The 17,213-nt window shown below is 42.4% G+C and overlaps 1 protein-coding gene across 2 annotated transcripts in view; it reads right to left on the reverse strand.

The window, feature by feature from the left end:
- The window catches only part of macrod2 (mono-ADP ribosylhydrolase 2), a 1,000,902-nt gene that overhangs the window by 736,190 nt on the left and 247,499 nt on the right, over window positions 1-17,213 (reverse strand). For both annotated transcript variants that reach the window (XM_066680090.1, XM_066680089.1), the window contains exon 4: window positions 8,776-8,805. In XM_066680090.1, the coding sequence (XP_066536187.1) occupies window positions 8,776-8,805 (30 nt within the window). The remainder of the gene's footprint in view (window positions 1-8,775; window positions 8,806-17,213) is intronic.

The following is a 17,213-nucleotide window of genomic DNA, read 5'->3' on the forward strand; positions in this document are numbered from 1 at the left end:
ACTGTGATGCTCCACTGAGCCATAAGAAAGAGTACAGAGCCTCTGCCATGTTACTCTGGGCTCAGCACTGCAGAAATGTTACTATGTACAAATTTGGAGTAGGGTATGAAACCACCCTCACATCCTTCTCTCTCCCCCTTGATTTCAGGACAGTGCTGCAAAAATGAATTACACTTTGTTACTGTAGGGGGCGCTCAGGAGCAAAAACACCTAATCTCACCTAGTGTTTTATTAAACGTGGCAAATTTGAAACAGTTTACAAAAACTGTCAGAGTCCTCTCTTATTCTTCTGCACTTGATTTCACTGAATCCTCTGATTTTTCCACCCTTCGCATGTTTTGGCTTTGCGCTTACACCTTCACATTAAAGCTGATCTAGTCCTGTGTTTGAATAAACACAGATGAGAGGTACAATTCCACTGAACTTATTTTGATGTAATTCCATGTTTTCTGATGTAGCTAGCCCACAAACACTGATATGACATGTGGATGTAGTCTGTGGAATGGTAAGCTCCAGATCTTCCTCTGTATATGTGAGAAAATGAGGTTGTTATGATATGTACAGTTACTGTAAGTGATGCTCAATATTTGAAAAAAAGTAAACTAAAGAAACACCCGGGCTGAGGGTAAATCTTTCCCCAATTTCTAGCCAAATGTACGATCAAACGCCATGCGAGAAGTGAGCAGAAGCAGAAAGGTCAAAAGAGCTGAAAAATAGATGCTGGCTTTTAGAAGATCAAAAGTTTCTGTGCTGTGAAGGCGCTCACGGACTCTGAGAGCCCTGCTGAGACGGGAGTTGTGCTGCAGCCGGAAGAAAGCAGCTCCTGAACACTGATGGAGTGCTGGCTATCCAGGAATGGAGAGGCAGCAAAAAGGATGAACTGCTTCTCAACCTGTAATGCTCTTCATCTCCACAATGAAAAGATGGTGAGGTGAGGGAAGGCTGAGGTTGGCAAGAGGTTGGAACAAATAAAAGTGCTTGAAGTGGGATACAAAAAAACAGTTTGCATGCTTTGGCTTTGATTCCAGGAAGCCAGGCCTTACGAGATGAAAGAGGAGGCTCGAGCACTTTCGCCCCTTCAGCCTGGCAAAAAGGGGGGATGATTTCTGAAGGCTAGGAAGGAGCAGAAGTGGATCAAGCTGATGAAAAGAGAGCAATGTGTACAAATGTAGGGGCTTTGCAGCAGCCTGGAGCTAGAACACAGTCATCTTCAGACGAGATGGAGTTGAACATTGGGGATAGAGAGTAGCTGCTGGAGCAAGGAAACTGCATCATGCATTAAACGAGTGATGAAAAACCTGCAGGTGGATGATACAAAGGGCTCCAGAGTGGTGTGACTGTCTCACCACTGGTGCTACCATCACACAGAGGATCCCCCAGAATGGGGACATCCAAGAATGGAGTGTGGGGTGGTCAGACGCCTGGTTTAAGGACGACAGTCTGGGTTTACAGCTCCTGGTCCTCTGTCCGGCACAATGCCTGGAGGGAAATGGTTAAACATTTCTCTCTGAATATACATAATAATATTGTCACGTTTATAAACACACGTCCACCTTTTAGTCGTAAAAATTCAAGTATTTAACGTCAGTCGACTGTGGTTTTACATTAGAGTGTGTGTGAGACACAGGGAAACCTGATGATGCAGAACCTCCAGGAGAATTCGATTCTAGTCCTGAATTACACCTATTTACCAAAGTTTAATCATAAAAACTAACCTGAGCGGTCAATCGATGTTAAATGATAAATGTTATAAAACAGAGAAAAGACTATAATATACAGGGTATTCAGAGTTTTCTATTTATTCCAGAAAACAACAAAACAGCACAGTTTCTGATCCACAGGGAATAATGGGCATGTGCAGATACTTTACACTCAAACTATTACAGCTTTAGTCTCAAAATAACTATGAATTTATACAGCTACGAGTTTAATATTAAAATATTTCAACTTTATTGTCAAAGTAACTGAGTATAATCTCAAACTACTGCGTATTTTAATCTCAAAATAACTGATTATACCTTTGAAATATTGGGAGACTTTAATCTCAAACTATCTCCAAGTTTAATCTCAAAATTTTGTACATATTTTAAAACATCTTCTTATAAATGCGTTGATTTAAATTATTATTATAATAATTATTAATGATTAATTATATACTCCCACTATAAAATATTAAAATTATCTAATCACTAGTGAAATTAATAATAAATTAAAAAACATGGCTCTTATCCTGAGCTCACTAGGTGAGGGAGGTGAGTGTGGAACTGGCAGTGACTCTAGTAAAGAAACAAAGTCAAGTTCAGTCCCATAACTGTACAGTGAGGAATTCTTGCTCGTGCTCCAAACCCAATTCACAAAACACCAGGATGAATCCTTCACTGCTGATGTGTCTCAGCGAGTGAGAAACAGGCCTGTCTTCTGGTTCAAAGTGAGAAAAGCAATAAGAGAAGTTACAGTCGCCGTCCTCTCAGCGCAGACACACTTCTAAAGACTGATCAAACCTTAGGGCCAGATGATGCTGTTCTGAGCTTGATTGCTTTTTTAGGGTCATGTAATTTCTTGTGCTGAACAGAACAGAACAGAACAGAACAGAAGCCTCTGACTTGGAACAAAACGTCCTGTATATGTTACTCCACACATGGAGGAGAAGATTAGCTAACGTTGTTAACGTGGTGTAGAGTTTGGTGAAGCTGAGGTCCGTCTGAAACCCCGTGTGTCACACTCTTATGTCTCACAGGATTCACATCGATACATTACACATCAGCTGGAACATTGCTGTGAGAATGTGATTGTATTCAGCCATGTGAGTGTGTGTGGGTGTGTGTGTGCAGGGTATGTTCTTGTCTTGATCCCAGTAAATCTCAGGATCTGAACCCACCATGACCCTGATCAGGATGATGTGTTTACAGGAAATGAATGAATGAATGAATGAATGAATGAATGCCAGTACTGATGAACAAATGAAGGAAGGAAGGAAGTTGTTCTAAGACACCACTTGAAATATTTGTGTCTTTGTCATTAATAAAACCTGAAGAGAACTCAGACGGGACAGAATCTGGGTCTGGGTCTGGATTTGACGACTGTGTGATGATGATGAACATGAGAACTTTAAATTAATCATGATGTATGCTTTTATTATTTAATAAACAAAGATAAAGCAGTGACACTGTGATGCTCTGGCTGCCTGCTGTGTGACAAGCTGCTGCACTCCGTGGCCTCAATGGGAGGCGCTTTGACTTGAAGTGCTGTGATTTGTTGGAGGTCTAGTTAATCCTGCACTAAATGGAATAAATGGTTATGGAGAGAATGTTAACAAGTCTGAATGAGTACATCAAAGCCCACCATGCTTACTATATCTCTCTCTCTCTCTCTCTCTCTCTCTCTCTCTCTCTCTCTCTCTCTCTCTCTCTCTCCCTCTCTCTCTCTCTCTCTCTCTCTCTCTCTCTCTCTCTCTCTCTCTCTCTCTCTCTCTCTCTCTCTCTGAAGAGCCAGCTTTATCATTACCACCAAGACAAGAGCAAAGGAAAAACACAGATGGCACTATTCCACTGTATAGTCCCTACAGTACTCTGCCGGTTTTGACTTGTCTTTGTGCTCCTCCACCAGGTGAATCAGGTCCTGGTTCTGTAAGTGGGTTCTTGTTTAGTGGCTGTTCTCTCGTGGTTCAAAGCGAGTCGAGTAGGGACTAAACCGTGGCGTGTAAACCTTGCAGAGCGCTGATCGTCCAGAGAGAGTCGTCACTCTACGCCACGCCACGCAGACGACCAGCACCAACTCTCCATCTGTAAAATCTCCAGCTGCAGCAGAGATCACGTTTGTTTTTATCCGACTCACGACGGCAGCTCGTAAAATAACGCCGTGGTCTTTTGAAGAGGTTCAAACGCTCCTTGGATCGGTGGCCGACGAAAGAATCCAGCGAGAGCTGGACGCTGCAACAAGGAAGGAACAAACTCTACTGATCTGTCTGAACTGATGACGGAGCTGTGTTCAGTCCCAAACAACAACAACACACCAATACACCATGAGTAAACACCGCTTAACGTTACCACCGCCGTTGTTTCCAAAGCCCACTGTTCCCCTTAGAGATCGGGGCTTGAGTAGAGACCAGCAGAGTAGGGACTATGCAGTGGAAAAGCACCAAGAGAAGGAGAAAGAGTTGGAAATGTGGGCTATTATTTGCACTGGATGGCGTGATTTCGCAAATTAAGCTGAAGTGGGGCCATATGTTGCATTCTCATCTAGAGCTGAGTAAATGAACATTTTTCTTCATTCCGTGAGGTATTTATGGGTGACTTCAGTCCCAGAATCCCTACATTACAGCAAGAAACATGATCATCCCAAAGTAACTGGAGCATCAGTTTGGAGTAAAACAATGGCACAGTTGTGCTGACCAAACCTTTATGCTGGAGTTCCACTGACCGTGCTGAAAGTTGGATGTGATTTAGCGCGGGGTTTTTCCATCCAACAACATGAAACCACTTAGCCGAGGTTTTTAAACCCCATGAGGCTCAGTAATTGGGCGAGTCGCGCTTTATTGCTCAATCAACACACGCAAAACTACATTTAACAAAACAAACAAATGACCTTGGTTTCTCTGACCCACCCAGAGTTCACAGCCCATTGCAAAGCAAAGAAATCCCCCCTGGACCTTCTCTGGAGAGCAGTGAAAGCAGCGAAAGCCCACTTTCCAGATAAGAGAGAGAAAGCACTGTCTTTCTTAAGAGGCCTCAGTCGAGATGAACCCGTCACAGCTGGGGGTCCTCACCTCACTAAACGATAGGAGCCAGGCGAGAGAGGGGGGAGAGGGAAGACGGGCTTCTGTATCAGTCATCCAACGGCAATAAAGGAGGACAAGGAGATAAAGCCATCTCAGACAGAGACACAGACGCTGATAAAGAGAAGGGGATGACGGGCTTTGTTTTTTGAGCGAGGAGGAAGAGATGGGGCAAATAAAAGAGAAGAGACTCTCTTGGTGCAGAGAGAGAAGACTCCTGATGATAAAACCAGTGATCTCTCGCCACACGAAAGACATCCACGGCTGAACTGAGCCACGGTGGGTTTTACTGCGCAGGCTTTGCTCCAGTCGACCTTGTCTTCTCTGGATTTTGCAATCATTTACATAGGATTAACCTTCCTACCCCGCAGTGCGTTCAGGCCGTAACGACTATAAACACAACCTGCTGCTTTTGTAAATCTGAGTGTTTGTGAAATGCGCTGAGAGTTCTAGCCCAAGAGCTACGGAGGCAGGTTCCCTAGACCCAACGTCTTATTGTTTTGGGGTTAATTAGCTTAGCAACACTGCTATCAGGGGATAGCAATTAGATCAGAGACAATGTTCTTGATGTGGGCTTTGATTAGGATCCCTTTGGTGTAGAACACAATGCAGCTCCTTTATTTGAGCTAGAGACACTGCAAAGAAAACACCGCCTCCAGAGCTGTGTAAACAGGCAATACCCATCTCAGGACTGCTAATATTCTCCACGTTGATATGAAATGGCTTTCAGGGCCATTATAAACATCCTCAGAAATGATCTGAGACGTACGGAGCCCTGCACCAAAGGCAGAGGCCAATTACAGGAAAATAATGAAGAAAGCAAATTGCCCTCAAAGCTTTAACCATCGTGACCAATCGATGAAGGCACCATGGTGACATACAGAGAGGTGTCAACGGGCAAAGTGGTTCTGCAGCACCCCATGGTCACGGAGATTCATTGACAGGTGCTGAGTTAAGTGGTTTTGTAACGGCCCTGTGCCCTCTGATCTCTATCAAGCCCACCCTGCCACCCCATAACCACCAATCAAGGAGATCCCACCCAGGCTCTGATAGAAATCGGAGTCCGAGAGACTGCCAAAGTGACCGTGGAGGTCCAGGGCATTTAACATGCATCAGATAACGTAACAGCCACACCAGAGTCTGATGGGAAACTGATAGAGTAGCGCAGTCGCTAATGGCTTCCTCACAGGGGTCTCACACTGAGGGTCTGGGTTCAGCTGCTGGGGACTGTGATCAGAAATGTCCAGGGCAACTTCACATGCCCTGATTTGAGTGATCTACTGCCACTTTTGGGGCAGAACCTCATATCTCCAAATACAGTAACAAACAAACCTCTTAGTGTTGAGGAAAAGGCAATGAATGCTAATACCTTCTTGTTTCTACACTCACAGCTTATTAAACCATCTCCACTGTCCACACAGAAACACCTCGTTCCATAACTCTGCATACTTTGTTACACCCCCCTTCCCCCTGTTCCTCAGCGCTCAGGACCCCCACAGAGCAGGTGTGATGTGGTGGTGGATCATTCTCAGCGCTGCAGTGACACTGACGTGGTGGTGGTGTGTTAGTGTGTGTTGTGCTGGTGTAGAGTGGATCAGACACAGCAGTGCTGCTGGAGTGTTTAAACCCTGTGTCCACTCTCTGTCCACTCTGTGAGACACTCCTCTCTCGTTGGTCCACCTTGTAGATGTAGAGTCAGAGACAGTAGCTCATCTGTCGCTGCACAGTGTGTGTCGGTCGTCCTCTAGTCTTTCATCAGTGACACAGGACGCTGTCGGCTTGGTGTTTTTGGTCGGTGGACTGTTCTGGCATGTTTAGTTTAACCCCCTTTTCCACCTCTAGCAATAATGATAGTGGCTGTGTTTGTGCTAAGTGCCAGCTAGTTAATTCTCTGGTGAATAAAGTGGACCAGCTAGAAGTGTGAATATGGGGCTTATTATTATTAAGGGATAAACAGCGAGATTCATTACTAGTAATTCCGGATGCCTTAGGGAGAGTCAGCACACCCTCGACTCTTCACATCTTCACAACATCACCACGATTAGAAAAGCCTTATCCTTGCAGGAGCAGACACATTAGTACATGCCTTTATTACTTCAAGGCTTGACTACTGTAACACACCACTGTCAGGACGCACCAGCAGAACTTCAACTGGTTCAAAACGCTGCAGCCAGGGTCCTCACTACATCTAGAGAATGTGAACATATCAGTCCAGGTCTATCATCACTTCACTGGCTGCCTGTTAAACACCGTATCGATTACAAAACTCTGTTATTAACAAATAAAGCTCTACATGGGCTCGCTCCTGAATACCTTCAAGATACTGTTTCCTATTATGAGCCTCCACGTTTACTCAGATCACACAGTACTGGACTTTTAATAGTTCCCAGGATTCAGAAGGCCTCAGCTGGGGGAAGAGCCTTTTCTTATAAAGCCCCCAAACCCTGGAATGATCTCAGACACAGTCACAATCTTCAAATCGAGGCTAAAAACTCATTAGTTTAGTTTATCTTTTGGTAGTTAATGCTCCCCCATAGAGTAAGGTCGGGAGATCCGGGGGGTCCATGGACACAGGGAATTATAGTAAACTGAGACTCTGGTGTCGATCACTCAGGTTTGTTGACGGTGGAGCGGAGGGATGCCAGTGTTTCAGGAAGCCCCCGTGTCTGTGTGTCCTTCTGGTTCTCTCCTTTTAGTTAAAGCTGTCATAGTCAGATCTGCCGGAGTCATTAGCCACACTCTGGAAATGTTCACATTCTCTGCTCTACATTCACCCACACAGATCACAACTAACTCCATCCTTCTACCTTCTTCTGAGTAAACCACCGCCACCTGTCACTGGACACTGATGGATGACTGTCGAGCTCCTCCTCCACTCTTCAGACCAGCTGCCCACGCTCCAGCCACCACCACTGGCCTCGGAGCTGCCCCTACACTGAAGTTCTCACCGACTCCTAACTGTTACCAGTAGATTCACCAGAGGAGGGTAGGTCCCCTGTGGGGGCCTTGGTTCCTCTGAAGGGTTCTTTTTCCCTCGCCACTATTGCCCTTGGCTTGTCCACCTGGGGGATTTTTACATTCTTTACATATTTAAATTTCTTGTTAAATCTTTATTTTACTTGAATTCTGTGAAGCTGCTTTGTGACAACATCAGTTGTAAAAACTGCTATACAAATACATTTGATTTGATTTGATATGATGATGAAATCTAAGGATGCAGTGTACTCCCACCAGAGGACAGGGCATGAAGAGGCAGAGTCTGAGTAGCTTTCACTGAGTTTACTGGAAGCAGCTCCTACCATTTTGAGGTTCTCTGGGCTCTACCTTAGATTTCACACTTGACCACATTTACAAAATTCTTAAACCCAAAACTAAGCCTTGATCAGCACCAACATCAGCCTGTAGATCAAATCAAGTCCTCCCCAGTGGGACGCAGGGGCCTTGGTCAGCACCAGGGCACAGGCGAATAAACAAAGGATTTAGTGCCAAAGGCGGAAATAAGTGAACCAGCGCAGTCTCGTTATCCAGGGAAAAAAAAAACAGAATCCCATGTGTAGAGCTGCTGGGATCAGAATACATCATATAATTGGGTTGATTCTTGTCCCATCCCCTCCTCCATCCATCCTTCCCTGCCCTGTCCACTCTTCCGTGCAATGATTATTTCAATCATGTCAGGATACGTGCAAAATTCTTCCAAAAGAGGAACTCTGGGCACACAAGGCTTTGTTTCCAACTGCCTTTATCCCTCCCCCTTCTTCTCCCACCCCCTGATCCTCCCACAGCCTCAAGACATGGTCCAGTGCCTTCGATTCCGTCTGACAGCTTGATGTAACAACCTCTCTGCAGCAAAGAGCTGACCACATCTGAACATAGAGCCCTCTAAACAGGCGAGGAGCATTTACATCTTTCCAAATGCTGCCATTACAAACAACAAAGCCGAAGAGGGTCACGTGCTCAAACAAACGCAGGTGCTACAAACAGGTAAATAATGAGTGTCCTACCTCCTCCGCCGCCCAGGAGACTGGAGTTCGCTGTTGGAGACAAAGAGAGACAAAAAAAGAAACAGGAGATCAGTGGCTGAACTTTTAAGAACATTTCAAAGATAAAGCACTCTACTTTAGACAGGACGCCTTTGTCCAGACGAGAGCCGCCACAAACCCAAACCCTGGAGGTCAAGTACCCTCAGAAGGGCAGAGCTGTCTATTCATAGGCTGCAACAAAAAACCTCACATCTCCATTCTTTATTTACCTTCACATCATTTGAGGCCAACTGCTTTTTACACTGAGTGAAATTCCATGAAAAAGGACAGACCCCGGTCATTAAAAAACTTTATAATGAGATTGTATTGAAAATAACCAAGAAGAAAACATTTTATATGAAAGTATCATTCAAATAATCAATGTTACTATATTCCCTTCTTCTCTTATGTGATGTTTTTGAAGACACAAGGCTTTGATTCAACAGCTGTGGCTGCTTTACCAGACAATGTACTCAACCTCTTACAAATTGCCTATACGTAGTGTGTATATAAAGTAAATACCTTAAATCTGTGTGTGGATCCACCAGAAACACAAACACCACACAGCAGTAGTTAAATATCTTATGTTCATGACTACTATCACTGAATATGAATGAGTTTATGATTTAGAGAAGTGTCTAAATAGTTCTGTGCAATTACACTCACAAAATAATTAATTAATACATTTAGAGAAATGCTTCGTAAATTACTGTAGTTACGTATTTAAATCTTTAGAATCACCAGAACTGACCGTCCTGAAATATTCTGTAGTTTAGCTCATAGAAAACTTACTTTTCCACTCTACTACTCTACTGTTTTTACACTGAAGCATTTATTTTGACTGCTACACCAAATTACAAAGAACCTTAGTATGTTCAATAATAGTAACCTTACTTTTCCTCAGTGGATTTCACTGAAGGGTTTGGAGTCTACCAAACTTCTCCATTGGAAATGACCTGGAGAAAAGTGATATTACTGTAACTGAATGTTGAAATACTTGGTAATGTGGTGCTGTATCTAAACATTCATTCATTCTTTATCTGTAACCGCTCATCCAGTTCAGGGTCATGGTTGTATCTAAACACTTTAGTAGAAATACACTCAGCAAAAGTTCATTTAATGTGAGTACAATTCACTCGAGTACATTCAGCTGTGGTAATTTACCTGCTTTTAAAGATGGTCCTACAGAGTTATTAAGATACTACACTAAGTTACACACAACTGGAATACATTCAGTCAGAGTTCATTGTCGTGATCTTATTTTATTTGAGAGGTTTTTACTGATGTATTTAGAAACTAAACCGAAGTATTACGTGTACAAATACGTTTTAAAGTGTTTGGTGTAGTGTATAACTAATTTAAGATTCAAATATTCTCCCGCTCTTTTGTCATTGTGTGGTTACTAGTGTTGAGTATTAAAAACAACTGTAATTTTATTAAATAAAATAATCACCTAAAAAATGAAGTATTAATGTGCTACGTTCACAATGACAATGACAAAAGAGCAGTTATATGTTACACACAAAAAAAGGTTTAAAACATATTTGTACGCCTAATCAAAGCTACTCCAGTGAAAATTCTCTGGAGAGGAGCAGGACGACTTTCCACTGAATCATTGCAGACAGAGAGAAATGTATGGAGTGCTGTTCTGTTTGAAGGGTGGAGGACCCCGAGCTGGTGGATGATGTGTGAGAGTGGTGGAGGGCCACTGGAGTGAGCTTGAGCAGATGCTCTGAGGGCTGCGGAGCCTTTGATGCTCAGGTTCAGATGTTTGATGGTGGAGCAGGCAGCTGGGGCTGGGGGAGGTTAGAGAGGGATGTGTGTGGTAGTGAGGGAGGGGGGGGGGTGCTTGTCTTGTCTGTAAAACCTCTCTCACAGCTCAGATAAGAGCCCTGCCACCGCTGCTCACCTCCACAGCCCCGACAGTGACAATCAGCCCAACCCGGCCTCTTAATCACCGACAAGTTTAACACCAGCCCTACTCACAAACACCCCCCACTCGCCAGCACAGCGGGGGCACGGAGAGGAGGGGTTGCTTCACTGGAGAGGGCTGTGGGTGGGTGTTTTTGTACTTTTGCAGAACAAAATTGTCCCGATGCTATGGAAAACCAGAGAAGAACAAAGGAAATGACCTGATTTTTTAGTTTTAAAGACAAAATAATAATTTTTGTTTGTGGAGGATAAGATTAGATTTAGAATTAGAATTTAGGCTCAAATTAAGAAGTCCTTATAAGTGGTTTTTAATTGAAAAGTGCATCATAAATACAGTGAATTGTTCTCTAAACTCTAGCCATTCCCAGTTCAATCCCCATGACCGGCAGACACTGGGTTAAATATAGAAAGTATGTTATTGTTCAGTGACTACCAGCCTTGTCCTTGAATTCTCCACAGTGTTATTAATGGAAGACTGTGAAAGACCTAAATCCTGTGTGGAAACCACTGCTGAGTGAGCCGGACCTTCCAGCCCTCAGACAGTTCTGCAGGAGAAAGCTGATATTAATAGAAATGCCCCAAGGCAGGGAAACATGCTTTTGTTCCAACAGCAACAAAAAAATATATATACTAATTTTCATGAGATGTTAATATTGCATGCTGGGAATTAGATGTGCACTCTTAAAAATAAAGATGCTACAAAGGGTTCTTTGAGCGATGCCACAGAGGAACCACTTTTGGTTCCAGTAAGAACTGTGTTTGTTTAAGGGATGTGTGAGTTTGAACAACATTTTAAAAGTTCCCATACTCAATTTTAAGGTTCTTTACCAATTTAAACATATTGGAAAAAAGGGTTCTTTGTGGAACCAAAAGTGGTTCTTCTTTGGCATCGCTCAAAGAACCTTTTGTAGCACCTTTATTTATTAGAGTGTGTGTTTGGGCCATTTACTATTAAATATAACGTGATTACACTCATAAAATTCCTATCTCTTTGTGTGGTTTTGAAGGGGGGTGGGGGGTGAGGGTGGTTAGTAGATATGTCAGCAGGCTCCTCTTGTCAGCCCCAGACTCACTGCTTCCAGGGACTGATTAGAGGGGGATTAAAAAGCCAGCGTTAATTTGGGTGTTGTGGAAAAAATAAAGCAGACGTGCTGGAAGGAGGGGTTCACAGAGAGTGCAGGGGGATCCGGGTTAAGCCCATACACCTCAATCACGATTAGCATGGCAGGCTAACAGAGATGATGAAATAGGAGGTTTAGGAAGTGGCTCTGTGCACACAATGATCTGCACTAACCATGGGCTTGTTCTCATTTGGATTTCAGCACAAGGGGCAAAAGGGTTTTTACTGTGATTTTACAGATCATACGTCGACAGGTCAGTGCACGCTTTCTGTGAACTGAAGCCAACATGAAACTAACGCTAGCCCACTGCAGACTCTGCCCACTTCATGTTTCTGTCATGGATGTGTGGGACAAATGGAGAAGCAGAAGCAGATGCTGAGGTGGGTAGAGGTTTAATAAACAAAAGCAGCGAACACAAAGGCACTAAGACACAAAAGATGAATGCGTACACTCAGGACAAGAAGGCCTTAAATAGACAGGCATGATAAAGATCACCTGTGAACCGGGTCACATGACTATAACAGCCCACAGGTGTGGGGCACGACTAAGGGTGACACGAGGGAGTGAGACAAAACCAAAACAACACAGAAGGACGAGGATCCTATGCTGTCTCCTGTCACTGGAAATCTTCACGTAAAAATGTTTATAACTAGTCAAACAACATCACGTTATTAACATTATGTCACTGTGATATTCACTATAGGTGCATTCCAGTCCCCACAAAAGCTCCTTGCAACAGGGACGACACAGGGATTTCTGAACCTTTAAATCAAGTCAAATTTATTTGTACAGCGCTTTTTACCAGATTGTGTCACAAGTCGCTTTACAGAAGTGGGAATTAAAACAACATTTTAATTAATAACCAATATCCCCAGGTACATAAGCCAAAGGTAAAAGTGGCAGGAAAACTCCCTTGGAACTGGAAAAACAAACCTTGGAATGACCCAAGACCCACAGTGGGCCACCCTCCTCTGTTCAAACACATTATAAACAACAGAGATTTAATTTAAAACTGCAGGTAGATGCAGTGGTGGAGACTGTGTAGATCATGGAGGTCTTTGTAAGGATCTGTGCTGAATCAAACCCATCAAATATCCAGGAGCTGCTGCAGGGCGACCAAAGGATCATCGCAACATCCTCAGTGAGATTCCAAACCATAGTGAGTGAGTGTTGATTTAGGAGGGAACTATACACTTTACACCTGTAAATTCTGCTACGTCCTACACACTGTGGTATTTGGCCCAATGCAGTCACTCCTTTAGCCAATCATTAACATCTGCTTGTGACCCATTTTCCACACGGAACCAGACATTCACTGCACTGCATCACCTCGTCTTACTCTAAGAGTTCCAATGGATATTAGCATGAGTGATTCAGCATAAAGTAAACATGACACCAACCGATTGTGAATCCAGGAAATTACATTTATGACCATAATGAATGCAATTTGTTAGTTTTGTAGTTACTTTAGACTCGAGTCTTTTATATGATGATGATGCATGGCATTTTGAATGAAGGGAGTTCATTCATTCATTATCTGTAAACGCGTATCCAGTTCAGGGTCGCAATGGGTCCGGAGCCTACCCAAATTCATTGGGCACAAGATGAAAACGCCCTGGAGGTGGTGGCAGTCCTTCAAAGGGCGACACACAAAATATTTTTTTTTAATTCTGTGTGCAATAATATATTCCATATTTCAATAATTTTCCATTAATTCCAATAATGTTATTCCATATATTTCATATTTGTTATCACAACCACTCTTTTTTGTTTATTTTTAATTATTAGCATTTATTCTTTTATATGAATGGTTGCAACTGCAATAAGTGCAATTTCCCTCTGGGATCAATAAAGCATTTCTGATTATGATTCTTAAAGTGTCATAACACACAGTAACATCTGGAAAATGTTATGTGTTATGTGTTAGTGTTATGTGTTATTAGTTTTAGTGTTATTGCCGGACCGCCCTAGAAGAGGCACATGCGCTTACTGACTGACTGACACCTAATATTGAAACTCACAGCGTGAGGAGGAACTATACATTTTTTTCTGGAGCCTTGAACAGAAATGTGTTGAACGTTGTTGATGTAACATTTATCATAGTCTCTTCTTTATGTTTGAAGAATGTTTCTGTGACACAGCCTTTTGTTTTCTACTATGTATTAAACAAACAGAAAGTCATCTTGTCTGTCCCTTTAACGACACGAATACATGGACACACCTCACCGTTTCTGACCTTCTGACGAGGAAATTACATCAAAATCTTTGAATTATTAAAGTCAGAAGACCAGAGTGAGGTGTTACTCAAAATAAACGAGGCTAATAAATATCTAGTTCCCAGCGATGCCCTGTTCCTTTATCAAGGGTAGATTACTTGGTTGATATAAGGTTAAGGTGCTTGTTCAAAAATATCACAAAGACATTGATATGAACCACCAAAGCTTCTCCTAACCTTCCAATGACAATAGTATTTATTTTGGGACAGAAAAATCTCTGTGACAATGGCTATTTTGCTAATGGCGGTCCGGCTAAGCTAGGCTTGCCTAGTTTCTCTTTGCTTTTGTAGCCTTTATGCTACCATTATGTTGGTAACTGCAACTTTAATCAAATTACAATCCCAGAGGAAAGAAAAAAGAAACTTCCTTAATATGTCTGTAGTTTCTCCTTCACAACAACATCAGATGAAAAGACTTTAACAAAAGTCTCCTGCTGCTTGAATGCATCTCATTTTGAGTTTCAGTGGAGATCTCAGTAAAGTCACAACCTTTACTCCAGATTAGCTGAACCCTGCTCTCTCCTTAATGTCTCTCAGGACTCTTGTCTCATTCTGTTTCTCCTAAAGAAGTTTGGGAGGATCACTGTTATGGCTTCTGAGACATAAACAGCAAACTAAGAACAGTACAATATTCTCTTAAAATATTAATGTAGATATACGCCAGTTTTATAACAAACATACACAGTCTTATAAACACTCCCCTGCAGTGAAATGTTACAGAGACCCTGCTAGCAACTTGTCATCAGCAGGACCCTGTTAGCATGACTTTAATTTCACGATTGTAATTAAAAAACACATTTTATAAAGCTCTGAGTGTGTGTGCTCTCCATGTGCTGCTCTGCAGTTGGTTTGCTCTGGAAACCGCTCTAATGTGTTTACGAAGCCCCAGTGTCTGTAAATGGGTAAAAATACAAAGTGTCTGGGTCCGGTGCTAGGCTTTCTCTCTCTCTGATCACGGCAGAGAAACGCCATCTGGAGGTTTTTAGACAACGGAGAGACTCCAAACGCTGAAAAGCACCAACCAAGATGAGGATGTTGCTCTATTCCTGCTCCATAGGGGGGTAACACTGACTTATTTCAGCTGTTTTGGATCACTTAAGGTGAAAATGCGTCCAAACTCCGAGGCTTCAAACAATGAATAAAAACTTACCAGTTACATTTCAGAAATGTTCAAACAACAGTTGTGTTGCTCCTCCAACACACTGTTCCACCTTAAAAGATGCAGAGATTACAGCGGTGTTTCCTCACAATCGTAGATGTTCCGTTTAACTGTGATTAATATTAATTTAAAGTGTTTATGGTGAGGCAGGTATTTTCATAAATGTATTTACCTAGTTAGCATTACATTAGCTACCATTTGGACATCATATAAACCCTGGCTAATGAGCTACTTATGGGCAAATTAGAGAGCTCTTATTCTTAATATTAATGTTTAATACTGAGTTAAAGGAACGTAAAGAAAGCTGAAGCAGTCAGAGTCTAGTCGGCCCATATTTCCAAATCAGAAAATAGATACAATAAATATATCCAAAAGATAAATAAATAAATAAAAGATGAAGCCTGTTTTGGATGACACTCGTGTTTTTTTTTTACTCGTCACCATTGTGTGAGATTTAAAAGCGCAGTGCTGGCGTGGGTGGAAAGACAAAAGCCTGTTTTTTCTCATGCGAGAATGTGCATTTCACTGAGCGCTTTGTTGCGCAAATACTAAAAAACAAGAGAAAGATAAACAAAGGTTCAGAACCTGTCAGCTGCCTCGATTAGCGTCTTCCCTTTTTGCCAGCGCTGAGAGACGTGTTCGGCTCATTTAAGCCATGTCTGCAGTTTCTGTTCCCAGAGCCGAGTTAATGTTTAGCCTTACTCCACACGGCAGAATCACATCGGTTCATCAGCAGAATACACTGCATCATCCAGAAGATACGGACACGCAACCATGGCTGAATTCACTCTAGAGCAGCTACATATGAGATGAAGGTCGTCATGACCAAGGCCAAGAGTTGGAGTGGCCTTTGTGATCCAGAGCTAATCATCAACAGAACCGCCAGACCTCACTGATGATTATGAACCATATCTTCACAACAATGTTCCAACGTCCAGTTTAAATCCTTTCTAGAAGAGTAGAGGCTATTTCTAGAAGAGGCCAAACAGAGGAAACAACAACCTATGGAGGAGGAAGTGAACCCCGTTTAGACACTGACTCACATTTCAGGAGGGGTTTACGAAGATCATAACCCAACCACAGAATCAGTAAAACAACACACTACTAATAAAAGTGAGATTGATCAATTGCTGCACTGTAATCCTATAATACGCCAGGGTTTTACGGGACCTTTAACACTCTCCAGCTGAAGTGTGTTACAGTACACAGCCGTCCTGAGCCTGAGTGTAGATTTATTGCTGTTATAATCTCAGCTCCAGAGGTTCTCATTATGTTTTGTGGTGCAAAACAAGGGTTTCTATGAGAGAATGCAAAGTAAATGGCTTATTTACTGGCGTACTGCACTGTCTCAGTGTTTATCTGGAATAGAATTCGTTCATACATTCATCTTCTTTAAGCACCAACGTAAAAAACAAGCACTCATTGTAGTATTCATGTTTTGTTTGTTGTGGATGTTGTGGTTGATGGTGTTACCTTGGGTTATTACAGTGACTTTGTTAATTATTTAAGCCATGGCTACATGACTGCAAAAGATCAACACCTGCTATACACACCTCCCGACTGCATAATATGTTTTTACCTTATAATTACAGATTCAAAATCAACCTGTAATAGAGAGAATAGAGCTTTTCATTGCTGCCACTCAGTGGTGGACTCAGCACTGCAGAAACTGCACTAAGTAACTTCCCCTTCATTACAGATGTGAGTACAGTGCTGTAAAAGTGAACTACACCAGCAGGAGTCCCAGGAGCACTGTCACTAGGGTAATTCACACAAACAGCACTGTACTGAAATCAATAAGGTTTGTTTATTTTGAACAACATTTCACTACATTTCAGTAAATTCTAGTTTGAATCAGTGATTTATAAAAAGGCAATCTTTTTAAACATTTTAAAGCAACACTAGGTAGTATTTTCAATCTGATAGAGTGTGT

Source organism: Hoplias malabaricus, chromosome 8 (genome assembly GCF_029633855.1).
Source record: "Hoplias malabaricus isolate fHopMal1 chromosome 8, fHopMal1.hap1, whole genome shotgun sequence".
Taxonomy (NCBI): Eukaryota; Metazoa; Chordata; class Actinopteri; order Characiformes; family Erythrinidae; genus Hoplias; species Hoplias malabaricus.